General features: G+C 43.6%; 1 protein-coding gene across 4 annotated transcripts; it reads right to left on the bottom strand.

Annotated features, from left to right (window-relative positions):
- Nucleotides 1-4: 4 nt before the first annotated feature.
- Nucleotides 5-26,876, bottom strand: GIMAP8 (GTPase, IMAP family member 8). Of its 4 annotated transcripts, XM_070369155.1 has the most exons (7): nucleotides 26,859-26,876; nucleotides 26,380-26,529; nucleotides 25,109-25,314; nucleotides 19,721-20,369; nucleotides 16,994-17,066; nucleotides 12,425-13,048; nucleotides 5-2,247 (listed from the first exon to the last, which is right to left on the bottom strand). In XM_070369155.1, exons 3-7 carry the CDS (start codon nucleotides 25,204-25,206, stop codon nucleotides 1,571-1,573), a joined length of 2,121 nt encoding a protein of 706 aa, XP_070225256.1. In that variant the 5' UTR covers nucleotides 25,207-25,314; nucleotides 26,380-26,529; nucleotides 26,859-26,876; the 3' UTR covers nucleotides 5-1,570. The 4 variants fall into 4 exon arrangements, with proteins under 4 accessions (XP_070225256.1, XP_070225258.1, XP_070225260.1 ...); XM_070369157.1 differs by lacking the exons at nucleotides 25,109-25,314; nucleotides 26,859-26,876 and having other exon boundaries at nucleotides 26,380-26,741; XM_070369159.1 differs by lacking the exons at nucleotides 26,380-26,529; nucleotides 26,859-26,876 and having other exon boundaries at nucleotides 19,721-20,121; nucleotides 25,109-25,136.

The following is a 26,876-nucleotide window of genomic DNA, read 5'->3' as shown; positions in this document are numbered from 1 at the left end:
TTCATCTTTATTATTTCACTCAACTGAATATATTTACACACACCTTCCAGAATTTATTAAGAGTTATACAGAGTACAAAAGTATTAATGATGACAATCCATGCTCTTATAAATGAGTTAATCTTGAGATAACCTGATATTTTGAAATTTTAAAAAAGCAGATGACATAGATCATGTCCTCAAAACATGGTTAGTATTGAAAATATCTGACCTTACACCTAACTGGGAGATTTCATAGTTCTCATTTATCACCCACACTAGATAGCTCTCAACATAATCTGCCTAGCCATGAGTAGGAACCAAGAAGCAACCTTAAGTATGGAGACACCCATGCCAATGACTAGGGGCAGAAAGGTAGAAAGACACTGGAATGTCAGTGCTACACTGGCCCCAAACTGCTTACTCCTGGATTTCTTGACATAAGACACACAATAAACCCTTAATGTGTTTAAGCCATTATTATTTGAGTTCCTAAGCCTTGGGGAGGAGATTCCCAGTTGGCTCAGTGGTAAAGAATCCATCTGCCAATGCAGGAGACACAGGAGACTTGGTTTCATTCTCTGGGTTGGGAAGATCCCTTGCAGGAAGAAATGGCAACCCACTCCGGTATTCTTGCCTGGAAAAATCCCATGGACAGAGGAGCTTGTCCACAGTGGGCTACAGTCCGTGGGGTCATAAAGAGTTGGACATGACTGAGCATGGATGCATAAGCCTCAGGGAATGGGATGGGGGTGGAGAGAAAGAGAAAGGGAGACGAAGAGAGAAATAAATGCAAAGGAGTTTTCAGTAAATTTTTCTGAAAATTCTACAGGAAATCTAGAATTTTACTTAGAATTTTAAATTTTGCAAGATTATCTAATTAGCAATTTTACCATGCTTCTAATTTTTGTTCTAGTCTGTGTCACCATGACTGATTAGCAATAAAATCTTTTGATACTTCACAGATTCATGTCCATTTCCTCAGGGAGAGCAAAGAAGGGTAGACTGGGTCCCACTTTCCACTCCAGCTTGGAACAAAGGAATAAGGAGTAACCACATAAGGAAAAGACGGTCCTGAGAGCTCCCCTGTGGGAGCTGGGGAGCTAGGAGAACCTGGCAAGCAGTGCCCAGCAACAGAGGCTCACAAGAGTCCAACTTCTCCATTCTGCCATGCCCAGGAGTTGGCAGGACATTGTCTTACTCTCATGTAACTGAATCCCCTGGTTCTCATGTGACTATCTGTATTCTGACCCCAGGCTCGCCTTGGCCTTAGTTCCAGTGTCTGTCCTGACTCCAGTCTACCTACATAGGTGAAGTGATTCTTGTGACTTGACTCTGATCCTTAATATCAGCCTAATATCTTAAGCCCTTTCCAAGATTTCCCTACCTTATTTCGTCTTTCTCCTTTATTATCCCCTACTACATGCCCTGTCTATTTACCTACAAAGAGCTGAAGCATCACAAGCTGAGACGCATTCATCTCTCAAGCTCTCAAAGTCATGGTCCCTCTTCCCATCCCCCTGCCATTCCTCCCCCATGATTGTAGCCTGAGGGTATCTTCAACTTAAGGAGACCCCAGGCATTTCATTTTCCTAGAACCTTTCCTTTAAATTACTTAGTAATTTGGAGGGCTTTTCCTGAATATTTTTCATTATTTTGCCTACATTCCATGTACGGGGATGTTTATGCTGTCCACCGCCCTTTATCACTTCACTAGCCATTGTCAAAAGCTCTTTTGCCTGGTCTTCCCTGGCTTGGCCAGTTTCTTTGTTATTAAAAGCACAATATCTCCCCTTACATTTTGCAATTATGTTCTTGAGATACTTGTTATTTGTGTTATTGACATAATCGTCAAGTTTCCCAGTCTCTAGGTCTTCCTTCCTGGTGAACAGCACGATCATGTATTCCATAACTTCTGCTCCAAAGATGCACTCTAGGTCCACCACTGCCTTTTTGTCCTCTGTAGTGATCCGTCCCAGCTGTAACACCAAAACCAGAACTGTACTCCCTTCTTTATAGTAGGACCTACAGTCCTTGACTGCCTTCTCCTGCTGGGATAGGTCCCCTTCAGCTCTGGACTCCTGACAGAGTGCTGGAGTGTCCATAACCACAACATCCTGCCCGTTCCATGTTCTCCTGCCAACATGGCAGCTCGTGGTGACCGGCTGTGCTTTCAGCTGAGAGTGGAACTCCGGGCTCCCGAGGATGGTGTTCCCACTGGCACTCTTCCCAGTCCCACTCTTCCCCACGAGGATAATGTGCAGGGGCTCTGTGGAAAGGAAAGCAGGAGACATTACCCTATAAATGAGATCAGAGATGCACAGAGCTCTTACAATACATTTTATTGGGGTTTTCCTTATGACTTTGCACTTGTACTGCGATCTCACTCTTCCATTCAGGCCTCATAGTTCTCAATTGAGAATTTTTACCAAGTTACTAATATCCACCTCAAAACAAAGAGAGAAAGAAGCCTATCTCATGCTCTTCTCTCCAGGAGAAATTATTGAATTATTTATCCTGAACCCACAATCTCATGGTTATACTTACAGGATAAAAATATATGTATATATCTTAAGTCCCTCTCTCATACCCTGAGAGAATGTGGTTACCACCTACCTCTACAATCTTGTCTCACGTCCCCATTCCACATCTAGAGGTGTGAGCCCTTCATCTCCATCAAGACCTTGCCCCTTGGTCCCCTCACAAGTAGATGCTCAGTTCTACATCCTGCCTTCAAGTTGCTAGTGTACCCTCTGGAATGTTCTGCTCAGTCATCTAAACTCTATCCACTTTCCAAAGCCTGTTTCAAGTCAGGCTTCCTCCACGCAGCCCCTCTGACTTTCCCACGTGCCTGTGCTTTTAGGATCTCCATTAAGAATGTGAAAAGGCACATTGAACAGACATGCTCCTCTTGGTCTGATGTTCTTTCCAAGTGAGGATCTTTGAAGCAGAAGAGGATGGGATGAGTAGAACTAGGCTGGAAGAATCTGAGCTCAGGTCAATAGGACTTGTAGCACTGAGTAGATGGGGACTTCTGCTTTAGCTGTGGGTAGGGTAGTGTGGCTGGATTAATCAAACCCATGTAGGGCCATGTGGGGCATGACCCTCAGGAGCACCCAGGCTCCCTGTGCTTGTCCAGTAAAATGGCCCCCCTTCTCCAACAGAGGGAAGAGTAAACAGCTAGGAGGCAGTCCTGGATCATTGGTTCTACACTTCTCTTCTTCCTCCCCTCTCCTCTCCTTCCCTCCCTCTGCCTCTACCTTTCCCGCACCTTGACCTCTTTATCCACTCTCTTGGTTCTTTACTGTCTCATCACCAGCACTAAGTGCTAAGGCCTGGGCAACAGATACACTACAGGGACGACAAGAGACTGGAAAAGGTCAACTTTTCCCCTCAAGATGCTCACCATCCAGTTGAAGACAGGAGAAGAGTCAGGAGAGAATTAGAGATCAAGATAGGACTTCCAGGTGGCTCAGATGGTAAAAAAATCTGCCTGCAATGCAGGAAACCCAGGTTTGATCCCTGGGTAGGAAAGATCCTCTGGAGAAGGGATTGGTAACCCTCTCCAGTATTCTTGCCTGGAGAATCCCATGGACAGAGCAGCCTGTGGGCTACAGTCCATGGGGTCGCAGAGTTAGACACGACTGAGTAACTAACACTTGCTAACTTACTTACAGGACACTGCATGGAAAGGAACATAAATTTAGTAAAATGTGGGCTTCCCTAGAGGCTCAGTGGTAAAGAATCTGCCTGCCAATGCAGGAGACATGGGTTCAATCCCTGATCTGGGATGATTCCACATGCCACGATTATTGAGCTTGTGCTCTAGAGCCCAGGAGCTGAAACTACTGAGCCCACCACAATGAGAGAGTAGCCTCTGATCTCATTGGGGCTACTTCCTGCAACTAGAGAAAAGCCCTGGCAGCAACAAAGACCCAGCACAGCCATAAATAAATAGTTTAGAAAATAATTTAGTAAAATTTGAGAAGGGGAGGAGCTAAGATGGTGGAGGAGTAGGACGGGGAGAATACTTTCTCCCCCACAAATTCATCAAAAGAACATTTAGACGCCGAGTAAATTCCACAAAACAACTTCTGAATGACGGCAGAGGACATCAGGCACCCAGAAAAGCAACCCAAGTCTTCGAAAGGAGGTAGGAAAAAATATAAAAGCCAAAAAAAGAGACAAAAGAGGGAGGGATGGAGCTCCGTCCTGGGAATGGAGTCTTAAAAAGAGAGAAGTTTCCAAACACCAGGAAACCATCTCACTGCCGAATCTGTGCCGAGCCTTGGAAGCACAGATGGCAACATAACAGGGAGGAAAAATAAAGAAACAATTCAAACCTGCAGATTAGGAGCCCTACGGTAACTCCCCCAGCGGAGAAGCAGCGCAGATGCCTGTACACGCCACTAGCAAGCGGGGGCTGGGCAGGGAGGCGCAGCGCGGCGTGGGCTGCATCACTTAGAGTAAGGATCTGGCCTGAATAACCCGAGCACTATCTGAGCGAAATAATTTGGGCTAGCAAACCAGACTGTGGGGTATCTACCACGCAAAAAGCCAGCCCTAACCTAAGACACCGCCAGGCCCGCGCACGGAACAAAGGACTGAACAGAGATAGCCGGCTGCAGACCATCCCCCTCTGGTGACAGACAGCTAGAGCCGGAAGGGGGCATTCGCAGCCCCAGTGAGACATTATCTATAAAACTGTAAGCAGCCAAGTTTTGCTAACTAAAACTTCTTGGGGGTCTGGACAGTCAACATCCACCTGAGAAGATGCACTGGTTGTACACCTAGATAACTGAGCAGCAGGGAGGCAATAAGTCACAGCAATCACGCTTGCCAAACAACTCATCACCTAAGCTGCTCGGACCTGGTAAGGGCACAAAATGCAGGCCCTACCGAGTCTGCGCCTCTGAGGACTACCTGAGTGCCTGAACCTGAGCGGCTTGGACCTGGGAGGTGCAAGCAGCCCAGGGCTGGACACGGATGGTTCCCAGCGGAGCAACCTAGAGCCTGAGCAGTGTGGGCAGGGAGGCTACATGCGCAGTGAGTGGGGGCAGGCCCAGTGTGGCTGAGGCACTGAGAGCACACGCCAGTGTTATTTGTTTGCAGCGTCCCTCCCTCCCCACAGCACGACTCAACAAGTGAGCTTAAAAAAAAAAAAAAAAGTGTCCTCCACTGTCACCTTTGTGTCAGAGAGGAAAGCAGACACTAAAAAGATCAGCAAACAGAAGAAGCTATAACAGAGGGAACCGCCTTGGAAGCTACAGGCAATAGATTAAAACCCTGTGGTTAGTACCGACTTCATAGGAAGGGGCCTATAGATCTTGAGAAATGTAAGTTGGACCAAGGAACTAGCCGAAAATGAACTGAACCCACAATACCCACAACAAAACTAGAGAAAGTTCTAGATATATTTTTGCTATTCTTACGATCATTCTTTCTTTTATTTTTTTAATTTTTAAAGAATTTTAAGTCCTCTATTATTCCTTCAATTTTCACTTTTATAACCTAATATTACTTAGCAAAAAAAAAAAAAAGACCCTTTTTTTTTTAACAGCAAACTTCATATATACATTTTTATAATTTTTTGACTTTTTTTTCTTCTTCTTTTCTTTAACACTGTATTTCTGAAATTCCAAACTCTACTCTAGATTTTTAATTTTAGCTTCTTGGTATTTGTTATCAATTTGGTACCCATATATATACATACTTTATAATTTTTGTGACTTTTTTTCCCTCTCTTTCTTTCTCTTCTTTTTTATATAACATTGTATATCTGAAATTCCAAATTCTACTCTAGATTTTTAATTTTTGGTTTTTGGTATTTGTTATCAATTTTGTACCTATATTTTCTTTATAATTTTTGCGACTTTGTTTTTGTTTGTTTGTTTGTTTTCTTTCTTCTTCTTCTTTTTTTAACATTGTATTTTTGAAATTCCAAACTCTACTCTAGACTTTTAACTTTTGCTTTTTGGTATTTGTTATCAATTTTGTACCTATATTTTCTTTATAATTTTCATGACTTTGTTTGTTTGTTTGTTTTCCTCTCTCTTTCTTTTCTTTCTTCTTTTCTTTAACATTGTATTTTTGAAATTCCAAACTCTACTCTAGATTTTTAATTTTTGCTTTTATGTATTTGTTACCAATTTTGTACCTTTAAGAACCCAATCTTCAGGACCCATTTTTCACTAGGGAGCGAGATTACTGGCTTGACTGCTGTCTCTCCCTTTGGACTCTCCTTTTTCTCCACCAGGTCGCCTGTGTCTCCTCCCTAACCCCTCTCTACTCTACCCAACTCTGTGAATTTCTGTGTGTTCCAGACGGTGGAGAACACTTAGGAACTGATTACTGGCTGGATCTGTCTCCCTCCTTTTCATTCCCCCCTTTTATCCTCCTGGCCACCTCTGTCTCCTTCCTCCTTCTTCTCTTCTCTGTATAACTCCGTGTACATCTCTGAGCGGTCCAGTTGTGGAGTGCACATAAGGAAGTGATTACTGGCTAGCACAATCTCTCCTCTATTGATTCCACCTCATCTCATTCGGGTCACCTCTAAATCCCTCCTTCCTCTTCTCTTCTCCATGTAACGCTGTGAACCTCTCTGGGTGACCCCCACGGTGGAAAAACTCTTCATCTTTAAGGTAGATGTTTTATCAATGGTGCTGTATAGAAGGAGAAGTTTTGAAACGACTGTAAAAATTGGACCGATAACTGGAATCAGGAGGCTTAAGTCCAAACCCTGACTCCAGGGAACTCCTGACTCCAGGGAACCTTAATTGACAGGAGCTCATCAAACGCCTCCATACCAACACTGAAACCAAGCACCACACAAGGGCCAACAAGTCCCAGGGCAAGACATACCACGCAAATTCTCCAGCAACAAAAGAACACAGCCCTGAGCTCCAAGATACAGGCTGCCCAAAGTCACCCCAAAACCATAGACATCTCATAACTCATTACTGGACACTTCATTGCACTCCAGAGAGAAGAAATAAGCTCCACCCACCAGAACACCGACACAAGCTTCCCTAACCAAGAAACCTTGACAAGCCACCTGTACAAACCCACACACAGTGAGGAAACGCCACAATAAAGAGAACTCCACAAACTGCCAGAATACAGAAAGGACACCCCAAACTCAGCAATTTAAACAAGATGAAGACACAGAGGAATACCCAGCAGGTAAAGGAACAGGATAAATGCCCACCAAACCAAACAAAAGAGGAAGAGATAGGGAATCTACCTGATAAAGAATTCCAAATAATTATAGTGAAATTGATCCAAAATCTTGAAATCAAAATGGAATCACAGATAAATAGCCTGGAGACAAGGACTGAGAAGATGCAAGAAGGGTTTAACAAGGACCTAGAAGAAATAAAAAAAAAAGTCAATATATAATGAAGAATGCAATAAATTAAATTAAAAACACTCTGGAGGCAACAAATAGAATAACAGAGGCAGAAGATAGGATTAGTGAACTGGAATATAGAATGGTAGAAATAAATGAATCAGAGAGGAAAAAAGAGAAACGAATTAAAAGAAATGAGGACAATCTCAGAGACCTCCAGGACAATATTAAACACTACAACATTTGAATCATAGGGGTCCCAGAAGAAGAAGACAAAAAGAAAGACCATGAGAAAATACTTGAAGAGATAATAGTTGAAAACTTCCCTAAAATGGGGAAGGAAATAATCACCCAAGTCCAAGAAACCCAGAGAGTCCCAGACAGGATAAACCCAAGGCAAAACACCCCAAGACACATATTAATCAAATTAACAAAGATCAAACACAAAGAACAAATATTAAAAGCAGCAAGGGAAAAACAACAAATAACACACAAGGGAATTCCCATAAGGATAACAGCTGATCTTTCAATAGAAACTCTTCAGGCCAGGAGGGAATGGCAAGACATACTTAAAGTGATGAAAGAAAATAACCTACAGCCCAGATTACTGTACCCAGCAAGGATCTCATTCAAATATGAAGGAGAAACCAAAAGCTTTACAGACAAGCAAAAGCTGAGAGAATTCAGCACCACCAAACCAGCTCTCCAACAAATACTAAAGGATATTCTCTGGACAGGAAACACAAAAAGGGTGTATAAATTCGAACCCAAAACAATAAAGTAAATGGCAACGGGATCATACTTATCAGTAATTACCTTAAGCGTAAATGGGTTGAATGCCCCAACCAAAAGACAAAGACTGGCTGAATGGATACAAAAACAAGACCCCTACATATATTGTCTACAAGAGACCCACCTCAAAACAGGGGACACATACAGACTGAAAGTGAAAGGCTGGAAAAAGATTTTCCATGCAAATAGGGACCAAAAGAAAGCAGGAGTAGCAATACTCATATCAGATAAAATAGACTTTAAAACAAAGGCTGTGAAAAGAGACAAAGACGGTCACTACATAATGATCAAAGGATCAACCCAAGAAGAAGATATAACAATTATAAATATATATGCACCCAACACGGGAGCACTGCAATATGTAAGACAAATGCTAACAAGTATGAAAGGAGAAATTAACAATAACACAATAATAGTGGGAGACTTTAATAGCCCACTCACACCTATGGATAGATCAACTAAACAGAAAATTAACAAGGAAACACAAACTTTAAATGATACAATAGACCAGTTAGACCTAAATGATATCTATAGGACATTTCATCCCAAAACAATGAATTTCACCTTTTTCTCAAGTGCACATGGAATCTTCTCCAGGATAGATCACATCCTGGGCCATAAATCTAGCCTTGGTAAATTCAAAAAAATAGAAATCATTCCAAGCATCTTCTCTGACCACAATGCAGTAAGATTAGATCTCAATTACAGGAGAAAAACTATTAAAAATTCCAACATATGGAGGCTGAACAACACGCTGCTGAATAACCAACAAATCAGAGAAGAAATCAAAAAAGAAATCAAAATTTGCATAGAAACGAATGAAAATGAAAACACAACAACCCAAAACCTGTGGGACACTGTAAAAGCAGTCCTAAGGGGAAAGTTCATAGCAATACAGGCATACCTCAAGAAACAAGAAAAAAGTCAAATAAGTAACCTAACTCTACACCTAAAGCAACCAGAAAAGGAAGAAATGAAGAACCCCAGGGTTAGTAGAAGGTAAGAAATCTTAAAAATTAGGGCAGAAATAAATGCAAAAGAAACAAAAGAGACCATGGCAAAAATCAACAAGACCAAAAGCTGGTTCTTTGAAAGGATAAATAAAATTGACAAACCAGTAGCCAGACTCATCAAGAAACAAAGGGAGAAAAATCAAATCAATAAATTTAGAAATGAAAATGGAGAGATCACAACAGACAACACAGAAATACAAAGGATCATAAGAGACTACTATCAGCAATTATATGCCAATAAAATGGACAATGTGGAAGAAATGGACAAATTCTTAGAAAAGTACAACTTTCCAAAACTGGACCAGGAAGAAATAGAAAATCTTAACAGACCCATCACAAGCACGGAAATTGAAACTGTAATCAGAAATCTTCCAGCAAACAAAAGCCCAGGCCCAGACGGCTTCACAGCTGAATTCTACCAAAAATTTAGAGAAGATCTAACACCTATCCTGCTCAAACTCTTCCAGAAAATTGCAGAGGAAGGTAAACTTCCAAACTCATTCTATGAGGCCACCATCACCCTAATATCAAAACCTGACAAAGATGCCACAAAAAAAGAAAACTACAGGCCAATATCACTGATGAACATAGATGCAAAAATCCTTAACAAAATTCTAGCAATCAGAATCCAACAACACATTAAAAATATCATACACCATGACCAAGTGGGCTTTATCCCAAGGATGCAAGGATTCTTCAATATCCACAAATCAATCAATGTAATACACCACATTAACAAATTGAAAAATAAAAACTATATGATTATCTCAATAGATGCAGAGAAAGCCTTTGACAAAATTCAACATCCATTTATGATAAAAAGTCTCCAGAAAGCAGGAATAGAAGGAACATACCTCAACATAATAAAAGCTATATATGACAAACCCACAGCAAACATTATCCTCAATGGTGACAAATTGAAAGCGTTCCCTCTAAAGTCAGGAACAAGACAAGGGTGCCCACTTTCACCATTACTATTCAACATAGTTTTGGAAGTTTTGGCCACAGTAATCAGAGCAGAAAAAGAAATAAAAGGAATCCAAATTGGAAAAGAAGTAAAACTCTCACTATTTGCAGATGACATGATCCCCTACATAGAAAACCCTAAAGACTCCGCCAGAAAATTACTAGAACTAATCAATGATTATAGTAAAGTTGCAGGATATAAAATCAACACACAGAAATCCCTTGCATTCCTATACACTAATAATGAGAAAACAGAAAGAGAAATTAAGGAAACAATTCCATTCACCATTGCAACAGAAAGAATAAAATACTTAAGAATATATCTACCTAAAGAAACTAAAGACCTATATATAGAAAACTATAAAACACTGGTGAAAGAAATCAAAGAGGACACTAACAGATGGAGAAATATACCATGTTCATGGATTGGAAGAATCAATATAGTGAAAATGAGTATACTACCCAAAGCAATTTATAGATTCAATGCAATCCCTATCAAGCTACCAAGGGTATTCTTCACAGAGCTAGAACAAATAATTTCACAATTTGTATGGAAATACAAAAAACCTCGAATAGCCAAAACAGTCTTGAGAAAGAAGAATGGAACTGGAGGAATCAACATATCTGACTTCAGGCTCTACTACAAAGCCACAGTCATCAAGACAGTATGGTACTGGCACAAAGACAGAAATATAGATCAATGGAACAAAATAGAAAGCCCAGAGATAAATCCACGCACATATGGACACTTTATCTTTGACAAAGGAGGCAAGAATATACAATGGATTAAAGACAATCTCTTTAACAAGTGGTGCTAGAAAAACTGGTCAACCACTTGTAAAAGAATGAAACTAAAACACTTTCTAACACCATACACAAAAATAAACTCAAAATGGATTAAAGATCTAAATGTAAGACCAGAAACTATAAAACTCCTACAGGAGAACATAGGCAAAACACTCTCCGACATACATCACAGCAGGATCCTCTATGACCCACCTCCCAGAATATTGGAAATAAAAGCAAAAATAAACAAATGGGATCTAATTAATCTTAAAAGCTTCTGCACAACAAAGGAAACTATAAGCAAGGTGAAAAGACAGCCTTCAGAATGGGAGAAAATAATAGCAAATGTAGCAACTGACAAACAACTAATCTCAAAAATATACAAGCAACTCCTACAGCTCAATTCCAGAAAAATAAATGACCCAATCAAAAAATGGGCCAAAGAACTAAATAGACATTTCTTCAAAGAAGACATACAGATGGCTAACAAACACATGAAAAGATGCTCAACATCACTCATTATCAGAGAAATGCAAATCAAAACCACTATGAGGTACCATTTCACGCCAGTCAGAATGGCTGCGATCCACAAGTCTACAAGCAATAAATGCTGGAGAGGGTGTGGAGAAAAGGGAACCCTCTTACACTGTTGGTGGGAATGCAAACTAGTACAGCCACTATGGAGAACAGTGTGGAGATTTCTTAAAAAACTGGACATAGAACTGCCTTATGACCCAGCAATCCCACTGCTGGGCATACACACTGAGGAAACCAGAAGGGAAAGAGACACGTGTACCCCAATGTTCATCGCAGCACTGTTTATAATAGCCAGGACATGGAAGCAACCTAGATGTCCATCAGCAGATGAATGGATAAGAAAGCAGTGGTACATATACACAATGGAGTATTACTCAGCCATTAAAAAGAATACATTTGAATCACTTCTAATGAGGTGGATGAAACTTGAGCCTATTATACAGAGTGAAGTAAGCCAGAAAGAAAAACACCAATACAGTATACTAACGCATATATATGGAATTTAGAAAGATGGTAACAATAACCCTGTGTACGAGACAGCAAAAGAGACACTGATGTATAGAACAGTCTTATGGACTCTGTGGGAGAGGGAGAGGGTGGGAAGATTTGGGAGAATGGCATTGAAACATGTATAATATCATGTATGAAACGAGTTGCCAGTCCAGGTTTGATGCACGATACTGGATGCTTGGGGCTGGTGCACTGGGACGACCCAGAGGGATGGTATGGGGAGGGAGGAGGGAGGAGGGTTCAGGATGGGGAACACATGTATACCTGTGGCGGATTCATTTTGATATTTGGCAAAACTAATACAATTATGTAAAGTTTAAAAATAAAATAAAATTAAAAAAAATTTTTGAGAAATAAAGGAGAAAGAGAGAAGAGTTGGTCAATAGATGATACCTGTCATTTTGATGTCCTCTCTGCCCTTCAGAAAATAAAGTTCTTGGACATTTAGGTCTACTTTTTAAGTATGCATAAAAGATTTTCTAGACCTCACTTACCTTTCTCTCTGAAAGTACAAGGCTTGTCCCCATTCTGCTGCACCATGCTCACAATTTCCTGCAGGAGTTTATCCACCTGGCATTGCTTCTCCTCCTCCGTAGCTCTGTAGTTGAAGACACTGTATTGGTTTTTACATTTGTTGATGAGCTCCTTGAGCCTTTTACTTCTGGCTAAGAACTTTTCTAGGTCTGGATTCTCTAGATCTTCTTCCCTGGTGAGGAGAATGATCATGTACTCGATGAATTTGTCCCCAAAAATGCGTTGGATGGTGCTCAGCACCATGTCATCTTTCTCATTGAAGGAGCCCAGGGGGGTCACCAGCAGGAAAGCATGAGGACCTGGGTAGGTGTTGTTCACAAGGTCTTGTTCAATGTCCTTTGAAGATGAGAAGTCTGGAGTATCAATGATCAAAACTTGCCTCTCTCTCCAGATTCTGCTCTCAGACATGCACCTCTGGGTTACCGGCTTTTCACTGTATCGAGTCTCAAAGACCCGCTTCCCCAGAAGGCTGTTTCCAACTGCACTTTTCCCCACACCACGCTTCCCCACCAGCAGGACCTTCAGGGCTGGCGGCCAGGGGCTCGGTTCCCATCCTGTCATCTGCTGATGCTGCTCCCCTGACCCTGGGACAAAAGGACAGATTCAGAGTTGATTCTCACAGTAGAATACAGAGATGTGGACAGCTTTTAGGATAGCTCATAAACCTCTTTTGCGTTTTTGAAAATCTCTTGTTGCCAGTTTTTGTAGAGAACGGCCATGATGCTCTGAACCAGGAGACCTGTAGTCCCAGCCAGAAGCTACCCATCAAAGTGAAAGCCATGAAAAGGGCCATGACCAACTTAAGAGAGGTGTAAAGGGCTTGAGATTTCTCAGGAACGTGAAAACGTTAAACGTGGCCTTCACTGGTCTTGAGCCTTGGAATTCCTCTTATTTTGCTACCAAAGTTAAGTACTGGGGCATGAAGTTCATGGCCTAAGGCAGAACCATGGAGAGTGAGTTTAAAATGCATCTTAGTGGTATATTCATAAAACAGAACACAACTCAGGAATTTAACAAAAAGTGATGGACTGATATGCAGCCTAGATGGGTCTCCAAAACACGCTAAGTGAAGAAAGCCAAACACAAAGCCACATGCTATGTAATGTCATTATCTGAAGTTCAAGAACACACAAAATTAACTCATATCGATGGAAGTCTAGAGAGAGGCTCCTTTCAAGAAAGGAGAGTAAGAACTCCTAAGGTGATGGAAATGCCCCGTATTTTTAGCTGCTGCTGCTAAGTCACTTCAGTCGTGTCTGATTCTGCACGACCCCATGGACTGTAGCCCACCAGGCTCCTCTGTCTATGGGATTTCCCAGACAAGAATACTAGAGTGGGTTGTCATTCCCTTTTCCAGGGAATCTTCCTGACTCAGGGATCAAACCTGGGTCTCCTGCATTGCAGGCAAATTCTTTCAGTGCTGAACCAGCAAGGAAGCCTGGGAGAGTTACTACTTTCCCCAAAATCACCTCACACAAGCCAACGTCCTATGGAAAGTCTTCCCCAACCCCATCATTTCTATGGTGCTTCTTGGTCCCCATCATGTGTGATATTCCCTTACTGTCTCAAATCATTCAACCCAATTTTGTTCAATAACAGAAATATTTCTGGGGGTCTTGGCTGAAGGCCATCGACAGAACTTTAACTCCCTATCGCTGTCTAAATTCACGTATTTCTGGCTAATTTCACTCATCTGTAGAATGAGAATAATGAAAATAGCACCTTCTTTATAGGATTGTTATGAGGACTATATTGTTGGGTTATTGTGAGAATTATATATTATATGCTATGAAGATTAAATAATTTATGGGCTTTACATATATATATATATATATTTGGTCCAAAAGTTCTTTCAGATTTTTCCATAAAATGTGATATGTGATGAAAAAAATCTGAACAAACTTTTTGGCCAACCCAATGTATTTCCCAGCACATAATGTCAGGATTCCCTGGTGACTCAAGACAGTAAAGAGTCTGCCCGCAATGTGGGAGACCCGACTTGGATTCCTGGGTTGGGAAGACCCCCTGAAGAAGGAAATGGCAACCCAGTCCAGTATTCTTGCCTGGAAAATCCCATGGACATAGGAGCCTGGTGGGCTACAGTCCATTGGGTTGCAGAGAGTCAGATACGACTGAATGACTTCACTTTCATTTTCAGTGTCGATCCTGCATTGCAGGCAGATTCTTTACTCTCTGAGCCACCGGGGAAGCCCTCAGCTGCAATAATTTTCATTATTAAAATTGTAAGTTTGATTTACAATTACAAGAACACAGATCTCATCTATCTTAGTGTGAAATATTCAGTTCTTGCACAGAACTAGCCTGGAAATAACCCAGGAGTCCATCAACAACAACAACAAAATGGCTGAATTAGTTGTGTATGCCCATACCATGAACCAGTTACATCCACTGAACAAAACGAGGCAGATCTGTGCATACTGACTCATGCTCTGTGCACGATACACCATTAAAAGCAATCACCACATGGATACTGAGCTCCATCTCGGAATTCTGCAGATGTTATTCTGTTTAGTGTTATCCATGAAGTTATTTTGGGCTTCCTAGGTGGCACAGCTTTCTTTAGAAAGCTTTCTTTAAAGAAAGTTGAGTGCTGAAGAATTGATGCTTTTGAACTGTGGTGTTGGAGAAGACTCTTGAAAGTCCCTTGGACTGCAAGGAGATCCAACCAGTCCATCCTAAAGGAGATCAGTCCTGAATATTCATTGGAAGGACTAATGCTGAAGCTGAAACTCCAATACTTTGGCCACCTGATGTGAAGAACTGACTCACTGGAAAAGACCCTGATGCTGGGAAAGATTGAAGGCAGGCAGAGAAAAGGATGACCAAAGATGAGATGGTTGGAAGGCATTACTGACTCGATGGACATGAATTTGAGCAAACTCCAGGAGTTACTCAGCTTCCTTCATAGCTCAGTTGGTAAATCATCTGCCTGCAATGCAGGAGACCCTGGTTTGATCCCTGGGTCAGGAAGATCCCCTGGAGAAGGAAATGGCAACTCACTCCAGTATTCTTTCCTGGAGAATCCAATGGACAGAGGAGCCTGACAGGCTAAAGTCCATGGGATCATAAGAGTCGGACACGACTTAGCAACTAAACCACCACCACCATGACTAGCAGTTGGTAACGGACAGAGAAGCCTGGCGTGCTACAGTCCACATGGTCCAAAAGAGTTGGACACAAATGAGCAACTGAACTGTACTGAACTGAGGTGGCCCAGTGGTAAAGAATGTGCCTGCCAGTGAAGGAGATGCAGACTAGGGTTTAATCCCTGAGTCTGGAAGATCCCCTGCAGGAGGGCATGGCAACCCACTCTAATATTCTTGCCTGGAGAATCCCATGGACAGAGGAGCCTGGTGGGCTACAGCCCATGGGGTTGCAAAGAGTCAGGCACCACTGAGCAGGCATACATGTGGATTTATTTCTGCTTCCAGCAGGAGTCCAACATTGGGATGCCAGGCTGGAAGAAGAGGCTGAGGCAGGAAAGAAGCTGCAAGAGGCAAGCCCAGCTCTGAAACATTTGCAAGAAGGCTGGGGGCACCTGTGCCATGTCCAGAGCCTCTGCTGGTGCTGCACTTACTCACAAATGTTTGAGACTCCCTCGGGGACAAACTGTGGGCCCCAGCCTCAGCTAGGGCTCCAGGATGCATTATTTTTTTCCAGCTTTTTCCAAAAAAATATTTATTTTTAAATGGAGGATAATTGCTTTACAATATTGTGTTGATTTCTGCCGTACATCAACATGAATCAGCCATAGGTATATATATACGGCCCTTCCCTCTTGAACCTCCCACCCCATCCCACCCCTCTAGATTGCCGCTGAGCCCCGGTTTGAATTCCCTGAGTCATGCAGCAAATTCCCACTAGCTATCTATCTTACATAGGGTAATGTATATGTTTCCATGCTACAATCTCTCCATTCGTCCCACCCTTTCCTCCCCACCCCACCATGTTCACAGGTCTGTTCTCTGTGTCTGTGTGTCCATTGCTGCTCTGCAAATAGGTTCATCAGCACCATCTTTCTAGATTCCATATATATGCATTAATAAACAATAATTGTTTTTCTCATTTTGACTTACTTCATTTTGTATTCTAGATTCATCTACCTATATTGTAGGTTCATCCACCTCATTAAAACAGACTCAAATGTGTTCCTTTCCATGGCTGAGTAATATTCCATTGTATATATGTATCACAACTTCTTTATCCATTCATCTGTTGATGGACATCTAGATTGCTTCCATGTCCTAGCTATTGCAAATAGTGCTGCAACTCAATACCAGAAAAACAAACAACCAAATCAAAAAGTGGACAGAAGACCTAAGCTTGCATTTCTCCAAAGAAGACATACAGATAGCTAATAGACACATGAAAAGATGCTCAACATTGCTCATTATTACAGGATGAGTTTTTGTTCTAACTTATCTAGATAATTTTCCACTTTATTTTGATGTGTGATGCATTCAAAAGAATACAGATATGAGCTTAACAGTTTTTAAGGATTATCTTACCATGTGGATGGTCCTTCCTCTGAGATGTGTCTTCATTCATACTATGCTGAGATGTGTCTTCATTCACAGAATCCTAGAAAGAAAACGAAAAGGGGAAATGAGGCACACAGATCTAAAATCTATTTTTCACAATGTAAAGGAATGGAGACACAAGTATATAATTCAGAGTAATTTGATGATTAGAATGTGGGCAAATCAGTCATGGTCATGGTCATGGTCCCTGCTGGCCTGTGTAGTTTCATCCATGATGAAACTGATCTTGGGACCCCACTGTTGCTACTGCTGCAATAGGCTTCCCAGAAGTAAGAAGGTTGGGTTTCTCTTTGTTTATCTCTTTCTGACTTACTTCACTCTGTATCTAGGTTCATCTACCTGTATTCTAGGTTCATCCACCTCATTAAAACTGATTCAAAGGTGTTCCTTTCTATGGCTGAATAATATTCCATTGTATATATGTACCACAGCTTCTTTATCCATTCATCTTTTGATGGACATCTGGATTACTTCCATGTCTAGGTGGATTTGTGGGGCTTAAATGCCATCTCACCCAGGGATTGTTCCTAAAGCACTTTCTAAATTTACTTTCCCACAGTCCCCCCTATGAGCCATCAGGGAAGCCCATACTATTTCCACTAGTAACAGTAATTCTTTCCAAAGTCTCCCAGGGTCCTTGCTATTCCTGGAGAAAATCCAGAAGCTTAAGGAGAGCTTCTGGACTCCCTGGAAGAAGAAACCAGTCAAGTGAGGCTTGTGCAGTGCCTTTGAAGGACAGGGAAGGGAGAAGATTGGAAATCAAGCTTCCCATGTTATCTCCAAGGTCTTCTTCCTTCACTGCACCCCCAGGAGAGAGGTGATGCTTCTAACGTGAGATCCAGCACAATTTGAATCCTTCCCCATCCAGACAGGCAACTGGAGACAATGAAGGATGGACAGCCAAACACATAATTAACATCCCCTTCAACTGCCTGGAGAAGCCTCACTCCCCACAGTTAAACTGGCATGAAATCATGAGACTTCCCTAGTGGTCCAGTGGTTAATAATCTGCCTGAAAATGCAAAGGACATGGGCTTAATCCCTAGTTCAGGAAGATTCCATATGCTGCAGGGCAACTAAGCCCAGGTGCCACAATTACTGAGCCTGTGCTCTAGAGTTCAAGTCCCAAAGCTACTGAAGCCTGAATACTCTAGAACCCGTGATCCACAAAAAGAGAAGCCACTGAAATGAGATGCCCGTGCACTGCAACTAGAGTAGCCACCATTTGTCACAACTAGAAAAAGCCCATGGGCGACAATGAAGACCCAGCACAGCCAAAAATAAAAAATAAATAAATAAAATGTTTCTTAAATTGGCATGAAATCAGAAGTCTTAAAATCAACTAAAATAGCACTCCACCTATTTGTGTGAAATGGATGGGTGCAGGAAGGGTAAGGCACAAGAATGAATAAGGGGGAAAAAGAGTAATTGTAAAATAGTACAGGCAAGAAGACTCTTGAGAGTCCCTTGGAGAGCAAGGAGAACCAACCAGTCCATCCTAAAGGAAATCAGTCCTGGATATTCATTGGAAGGACTGATGCTGAAGCTGAAACTCCAATATTTTGGCCACCTGATGTGAAGAACTGACTCATTTGAAAAGACCCTGATGCTGGGAAAGATTGAAGGTAGGAGGAGAAGGGGATGACAAAGGATGAGATGGTTGGATGGCATGACTGACTCGATGGACACGAGTTTGAGTAAACTCTGGGAGTTGGTATTGGACAGGGAGGCCTGGCGTGCTGCAGTCCATGGGGTCACAGAGTCAGACATGACTGAGCGACTGAACTGAACAGGCAGGAGCAGAGGCTGACCTGGATCAGATGGTAGTCATGGTGACAGAGAGAAGCAGGTGGCTTCCAGGTGCCTCAGTCACACAAGACGATGACACCCTGGAAGCCAGATGCCAGCTGGCAGTGGTTTCAAAGCTGACATCTGCGCTTAGGTTTGAAAAGCATGGTGAGCAAGACAGTCATTGAGAAGAGAACTGAAGTTGTACAGATTTCAGAGGGAAAAACAAAATTCTGGACATGTTAATTTTGAGATACACTACGAGAGCAACGTCAAATAGCAATCGGATGGATAAAGGAATCAGAACTCAGAGGAAGGACCTAGACTGAAGGGATTAATTTGGAAACTATTAGCCATAGCTAAAGCTCAAAGCTGTAAAAATGCAGAATCACCTGAGGGAGAAAAAAGTGTCAAGAGTGGAGGAAGGGCTTGAATCAAGCCCTGAAGATGTCAGCTGTTAAGAGATCGTAGAGGTGGACTCAGCAAACTCTTCGGTAGCAAGAGAGGAGAAGAAAACAAGGAGAGTGTGGTTTTACTGAAGCCAAGGGAAGAGAGGGTCTAATGAGTCATTTGTGTGTCCAGTACTATGAAGGGTAAAGTCAGAAAAGGACTTAAATGTATCTATTAATTTGCAAGTAAAGTAGCCTCATCTTTCCAGTTTATGGATAAATATCCCCTTATTGCTGTCGTTGTTTAGTGGATAAGTCGTGCCCAACATTTTCATGACCCCATGGAGCCCTGCCAGGCTCCTCTGTCCATGGGATTTCCCAGGCAAGAATACTGGAGTGGGTTGCCGTGTCCTTAAAAAAAAAAAAAAAAATCCTATGCAACATTTCACTTATTTGTGCCTTTATCTCACCAGCTTTAACAACAGAGATCCTTGGAGACCTTAACAAGAATTCTCACCTGGAGGCTACGGTCTTCATCCCTTAAGTTCACCGCATATGGTCCGTTGTTTTCCACCAAATACTTGACCTTGCAGAGGAGCTTCTTCACCTGGGCATCATTCTCATCCTTACTTGCCTTGTTGTTGAAAGCGCAGTATTGACCACCAAAGCACTGAACCAAGTCCTGAAGAGATGTGTTGTTCTTAACATAGTCCTCCAGCGAGCCATCTTCGTCCTTTCGAGTGAAGACGATAATGGTGTGCCCTCTGGCTTTCTCTTCAAACACCTTCTGGATGTGCTCGGCTGTTTGTCTGTCCTCCACCGTATAGTTGCCAAGGGAAACTACCAGAAGCAGAGCATGGAGGCTGGGAGCCGAGAGCTCCAAGCAGCACTTAATGTTATCCACAAAAGCAATGTCATCTATTGAAGAGAAAAGGTCGGGGGTGTCGATGACCACAACCTCCCTCCCCTGCGTGATCCCACTCTCTCTCTGGCAGCTTCTAGTCACCGGCTGCTCACTGAACCTGGACTTGAACACGGCTTTGCCCAGAATGCTGTTTCCTGTGGCACTTTTCCCTGCGCCACGCTTCCCTAAGAGAAGAAGCCTCACTTCCATTGTGGAGGAGCCCTGCTCTGACTCGCTCTCCTGACTTGGGCTTCGAGTGCTTCTGTTGGGACAAAAAAGAAACACATCAGTAATCAAAGCTCAGCTGGGAAAGAATCTGCCTGCAATGCGGGAGACCTGGGTTTGATTCCTGGGTTGGGAAGATCCCCTAGAAAAGGGGAAGGCTACTCACTCCAGTATTCTGGCCTGGAGAATTCCATGGACTACAGTCCATGGGGTTGCAAAGAGTTGGACGACTGAGCCACTTTCACTTTCAGTAATCAACTCACAGAATGAATAGAGGAACAGCATGAAAGTACCTTCTCTTTCTGACTCTTTTCTCTGAGGATTTGGACAACTGAAGTCCTAGACTCAGACTAGACGGGGACAAGGAATCCTGTTTCCCAGATTCTTCTCTGTGCTCTTGTCTCTAAAACAAACCCATGTTCTTGCTAGCTAGACCTCAATTCAGAGCTGGGTATTTTACCACCCTCTAGTTTCCTTTTTGAAAATCAGACTGGGAGGAGTGGGGTTTATTAAGTTAGAAGTGTTTGTTGTAAAATTTGGGAAAACCTTAAAAATGATGAAGGAGAAAATGAAATTCTTCTGTACTCCCAACACCAAAAAAAAAAAAGCAGAAAGAAAATAAATTAGAAAATAAATCCATATTGGTAAAAATGTCAAAATATTGTTGATTGCCTAAACAAACACCGACCCCTTCTCAATACACATCACCAACTCTACATGCTGGAGGAAATCTACACACTCACTGAGATACAGGGGGGACACAGATGGCCATGTGCTAATTAATCCCTGGAATTTGTGACCAAGTGCATTACTTTACCTGGTTCAGGGCTTAGCCAGTATAACTAAGGACCTTGTGATGGGGAGATATCCTTGGGTCACCATGGTGGTGGTAGTTTAGTCGCTAGGTTGTGTCCAACTCTTGGCAAACCCGTGGACTGTAGCCCGCCAGGCTCCTCTGTCCATGGGTTTCTCCAGGCAAGAATACTGGAGTGGGTTGCCATTTCCTTCTCCAGGGGATCTTCCCAACCCAGGAATCAAACCTGGGTCTCCTGCATTGCAGGCATCTTATTTACCGACTTAGCTATGAGGGTCACTGAGGTGGGTCCAATATAATCACGTTATGAGAGGTTCAAGAGTGAGAAGAGATGGGTGAACAGAAGCAGAGATCAGAGACTGAGAGGCTCGAAAATGCTACATTGTTGACTTTAAAGATGGAGGAAGAGGTCATGAGCCAAGCTTGAAAAAGCAAGAAAACAGATTCTCAGGATCACAGCCCTGCCCAGCACCTTGATTTTAGGACATGTGACCTCCAGAACTGTCAAATAATAAATCTTTGGGTTTTGAGCAATTAAGTTTGTGTCAATTTGTAACAGCAACAGTAGGAAACTAATACATTCTCTCTCCCAACTTCCCTTCCAGCTAAGGGTGTCCATGGGACCCCCTTCTCCCTGGTGAGAGCTTAGGGAATACTTGCTTGGGGCTTCTGGAAATGCTATTGTTTTCCTGATGGTAAGGGCAGACTCAAGTCGAGAGCTCCTGTTGTCACCTCTTGCCCCTTCTTGCATGAAATTTTAATGTGATTGCAGGAAATCACAGCAGATATTGTGGGCAATGGGGCAACAAATAGGAGGGACGAGAAGTCAACGTTTATCACCAAGCTAAAGTTGGCAGAGCAGAAGGATAAAGAGGGTCCCTGATGATGTCACTGAGCTGCTGGAACACCCTCTGGACCCCTTGGTTAAATAAACAACCAATAGTCTTACAAGTTAAGCTGCTGCTACTCAAAATGGGATTCACAGACTAGCAATATTGCCAACAACTGGGTCCCTGTTAGAAACCCAGAGTCCTGGGCCCCACCCCAGTCCCCTGCATCAGCACCTGTAGTTTCACAAATTCCAGGTGATTCCCGTGAACCTTCACGTTTGAGAAGCCCGGGTGGGAGTCATCTTTAGTTCCTAACTGATTCAGAATCCACAGAAAGAACCAAGCTTCCTCATCCATTTCTCCAGTAGTCCATCCTTCCCAGATGATTCTGTCAGGTACCAGGGACCCTACTGTCCAAGTGTGCCCCAAGGTCCTCTGTTGCGTCCCCTGGATTTGGTCCATCTGTGAACCAGAAAGCCTTAATCACCAAAATCAATACGACTCCATTAGTATACTTTTAAAATACGTCCTACTTTTCTGATCGAGCAAGTCCTAACCCCTTGCACGTGTTCAAAATTCTCTTGCTACTCTTAGCTTTTTCATCTTCTCTAGAACTTTTCAATCAGTTGTCACTTTCCTGATGAAATGCTGAACATTATTGCACTGAATTCACAGCTTTGGTTGAGAAGAACTGACATCCCAATGCTGCTGCTTTTTGTTGATCAGTTTTAAATATGTTCTAATTTCAACTGTGATTTCTTTCCAACCCATACATTTTAAAAAGCGATTATTAAAAAATACATTGGGAGACTAACTATCTTTTCATTTATTTTTGAATTTTATTGCTCTATGGTCAGAGAACAACATCTGTATGAAATAGCTGTCACTGGTAGAGGTTTACTTTTTGGCCGAATAAAATTTTTGTAAATGTCTCCTGTGGGCTTGGAAGGAATGTGTGGCCTGTAATCATAGGTGCCTTTCACAATCGGGGACCCCACCTCACATCTGCTCCCTTAGTTCCAGTCCCCTAGTATGCACCCCCACCTCCTGTCTGCCTGGAAACCCTCCATTTTACACCACGAAATGGCAACCCACTCCAGTGTTCTTGCCTGGAGAACCCAGGGATGGGGGAGCCTGGTGAGCTGCCATCTATGTGGTCGCACAGAGTCGGACAGGACTGAAGCAACACAGCAGCAGTAGCAGCAGCATGTCACCTCTGTGTCAAGCCCCTCCTGGTTTTTCCAGATTGAACTGGACTTCAATAACTTAACTTCCTGCTTCTACCCTTCTCCTAGAATCTGTCATCCTTCTACACTGAGACAGACGGTATCACTCATCCGCCCCAAGTCCCCCATTGGCCTCCTACCCATTCAAAGAGCAGGTAAAGCCTTCACAGTGGCATCACCAACTCAATGGACATGAGTCTGAGCAAGCTCTGGGAGCTGGTGATGTGCAGGGAGGCCTGGCGTGCTGTAGTCCATGGGGTCGCAAAGAGTCGGACACGACTGAGTGACTGAACTGAACAAGACCCTGCCTGATCTGGCCTCATCCACCACCTGTTTCCACCTTGCTTTGTCTGCCTCCCTGATAGTCCTCAAATATGTGACCTTGGGGCTTCATGCTGGTGGCTTACCTGAGCTAGAACATTCTCCCCCCAGACTTATGCCAGGCAGGTTCACTTCCTTTAGGTCTCCACCAGACCTGTTTCTGTGGTTCAAGAGGCCTTTTTCAGTCATCCTATATTTAAAAGTTACTCTCCCCCCACACCCCACAAACACACCCCATCCCCTGCTCTGCTTTATTTTTCTACACAGTACCCATTTTCAATGAAAGGTGCATTCACTTGCTTATCACTTTCTTGTTTTGTCTCCCCATTACTAGAAGGAAATTGTTCTGTTTCATTCACTAACATATCTACAACGTCAAGAAGACATTCAATAAATACTCGCTATGACTGAGCAGATGGTTACTGACTTGAAGGACAAAGAACCACAGCTGAAGAAAGTGAAGGAGAAAAGCCCTTATTCTGTGCAGCTATTTTGAAAGTTCCCGCCTCTTATGAGAAGAGTATTGGTGGACTGTGAGGAAGGAATCAGAGAAGGTAGCAAAGGAAGGACATACACCTGCCCTCAAGAAGCTTCACCCTTAGAGGAAATATAGGGCTGAGCTGAGGAGAAGCTCATCAGGGCCATGGATGGAGGCCTTGGCTCCTCCCTACAGGCATCTGCTGGATCTCCACATGATGCAAGAGGCAAAGCCCATCTCAGCTCAAAACATGCACCTCTAAGGTTAAGGCAAGGAGAGAAGCCCAGTCACTGTTGGGACCCTTCTAAGAGCCTCTTCTGACCCAGACACACCCCTGTACAAAGACATCCTCACCATAATTCCCCATATCCTGACTCTCCTTATTGCCATCATAACATTGCTTCTATCTAGTGTTATTTATTGTGTTTACTTTTTCATTTTCTCTTTGCTGCCCTTAGCATGAAACTCTATAAGCAGAGACCATGCCTGTCTTGTTCTATGTCCCTGAGTCCTCATATTATGTCTGGCATATAGTACATGCTCAATGAATGGTGTGCAACAAATGGTGAGAGTGACAGATGTGAGGAAAGGAAGAAAAATTGTTTCTAGAAGTGGAGAGGGAGACTGAAGTGATGTCCCTTTGAATAATAAATAACAAAAGAGTAATAATTTGAATAACTTTGAATAATAAAAGAGAAGTGACTTTACATTGTTTCCTGATCAAGTGAAGAAGTGGTATATTTTTGCACATTAAATTTTTTAAAAGATTAGTGAGTAAATAAGCTTGAGGAAGCAGAGACCTTCAGCAGGCCAAAGAAAAAAGGAATTTATTTCCCAAGTACACATCATTGTTTCATATGGTTCCTCATCATGATGAAATGGATGAGTGTTTATTAGACCCCTTCCAGCCAATGATGCCATATTCAATCAGAACTAATTCTTTCTCCCTCTGTGTGTGAATATATATATATATATATATATATATATATACACACACATACATACACACAATTGTCCAACCTGTACCATTTTCTCCCAAGGGTACAGAAAATCCTTTTAAGGACAAAAGGGAACCAACCCACTCCCACTCTCTCCTTGATAACTCACATTTTCTCATCATCTGCCAGACCACTCTGGAGACTCCAAGAGAGCAACAGAGAGAAAAGGACAGACAAACAGACTTTCTCCAGAACTCCTGCTGACATTCTGAGGCAGCCTCCACCTTCTTCTCAGGATATAGCCCAAAGGGGAACATGGCTTCAGGCATTCATCCAACCAAAGCTTCCTCCCATATCAAGGGCAGTCCACGCGTACTGAAAAAGGTGGTCAGAGAAGCTTCTGGAGCCCTTCTTGGAGAGATCTCAGTCCCAGCCCAGCAGGAGGAAGGAAAAGAGTTCACATGCGACAGCCTAGGAGGCTTAAATTTAGATAAAATCTGAAAGTATTTTGTCTTTCTGACCAAACACTGACCACTTTCAATGCACAGTTAATGGAATCTTAATTGTGCAAGGGCTAGGAAATATCTTTTGAACTTTTTTTTTTTTTTTTGAGCTTTTGAACTGTGGTGTTGGAGAAGACTCTTGAGAATCCCTTTGGCCTCAAGGATATCCAACCAGCCCATCCTAAAGGAAATCAGTCCTGAATGATCACTGGAAGGACTGATGCTGAAGCTGAAGCTCCAAATGAGCCTTGGCCACCTGATTGAAAGAACTGACTCATTGGAAAAGACCCTGATGCTGAGAAAGATTGAGGGTGAGAGGAAAAGGGGACAACAGAATATGAGATCGTTGGATGGCATCACCGACTCAAGGGACGTGAGTTTGAGTAGACTCTGGGAGTTGGTGATGGACAGGGAGGCTTGGCGTGCTGCAGTCCATGGGGTCGCAGAGTTGGACAAGACTGAGCGACTGAACTGAACTGAACTGGGAAATAACGGGAAAGTGAATGTGGAAAATCAGTGTCCAAATGGCCAGGTTCCCTGCACCCTGCTTCTCAAGGAGGCAGGCAGCTATCGCTGAATTCCCAAGGGCGGGGGTGGGGGGATAGTACTCTGTGTCACAGTCGTGAAATTAGGGGATTCGAGGAGCGGATCGCGCCCTTGTTTTTCTTCCAGGCCTTCATAGGTGGGGAGAGCAGCCCCTCCCAGACCTGCCCCTTCCTGGGAAGGCTGCCCTCGGGCATGACTCCTGGGACGGCGGGAACCTCTGGGTGCCCCCTCCCCGAAAACCCCGGCGCCGCAGGCTGGAGCGGGAGAGACATCCCAGAGCCCCTGAAAGCAAGCCCTCCAGGTGGCCGTGTCCCGCCCTGGGGGTCAGCCGCCTTCCCCTGCCCCATCCCCGCCCCCCGCCCCGTGCCCAGGCACCCCGCAGCACACGCACCTCGGTCCCCTGGTCTCTCAGCCTCAGCGCCGCCGGGTCCCGCCTGCCGCTGGGCTGGGTGAGGAGGCCGCTCGGTCCGCTCAGGGGATGGAGGAGCCGCGCGAGGAGAGAAGGGCAGAGTCAGGAGCAATTCGGAAGAGGAAGAGGTTTCTAGAAATAGATTTCGAGGGCGGTGGGAGGGGAAGTTCAGTAAGCTACGCCAGATCAGCAGGGTGAGAACGTCAGGGTCAGGGCGGTCGGAGTCGGGGAGGGACGGCGCCCACCCAGCTCGGCACGCCCACAGGCGGGGGCCCCCGCGGGGCCGAGGCGCTGAGCCTCAGCCGAGCTTCTGAAAGGGCCTTCGGAGGAGAAGGCTGGCTGTGCCCAGGGCCCAGGACGGGGTGCCTCTGGGGGCAGCGGGCCAGCGGTGGGGAGGGCCCGCAGGACCCCGCCCCCAGCTTTCCTGTGGATCCGGATGGAAACCCGCAAACACAGCTTACCTTCTCCCACCGTGTCCC

This window comes from Bos mutus, chromosome 4 (genome assembly GCF_027580195.1).
Source record: "Bos mutus isolate GX-2022 chromosome 4, NWIPB_WYAK_1.1, whole genome shotgun sequence".
NCBI lineage: Eukaryota > Metazoa > Chordata > Mammalia > Artiodactyla > Bovidae > Bos > Bos mutus.
The sequence above is the reverse complement of the archived record's forward strand: the minus strand, read 5'-3'. Positions and strand labels throughout refer to the sequence as shown.

What these genes read in the sequence shown, in the direction of transcription:
- GIMAP8 (XM_070369155.1), bottom strand. Translation starts at nt 25,206, where the DNA reads ATGTCAGCAGGAGTTCTGGAGAAAGTCTGTTTGTCTGTCCTTTTCTCT. An exon ending in ATGAAGACCGTAGCCTCCAG is followed by an intron (nt 17,067 to 19,720) that starts GTGAGAATTCTT and finishes TTTTCTTTCTAG; the next exon opens with GATTCTGTGAATGAAGACAC. An exon ending in TTGTACTTTCAGAGAGAAAG is followed by an intron (nt 2,248 to 12,424) that starts GTAAGTGAGGTC and finishes TCCTTTCCACAG; the next exon opens with AGCCCCTGCACATTATCCTC.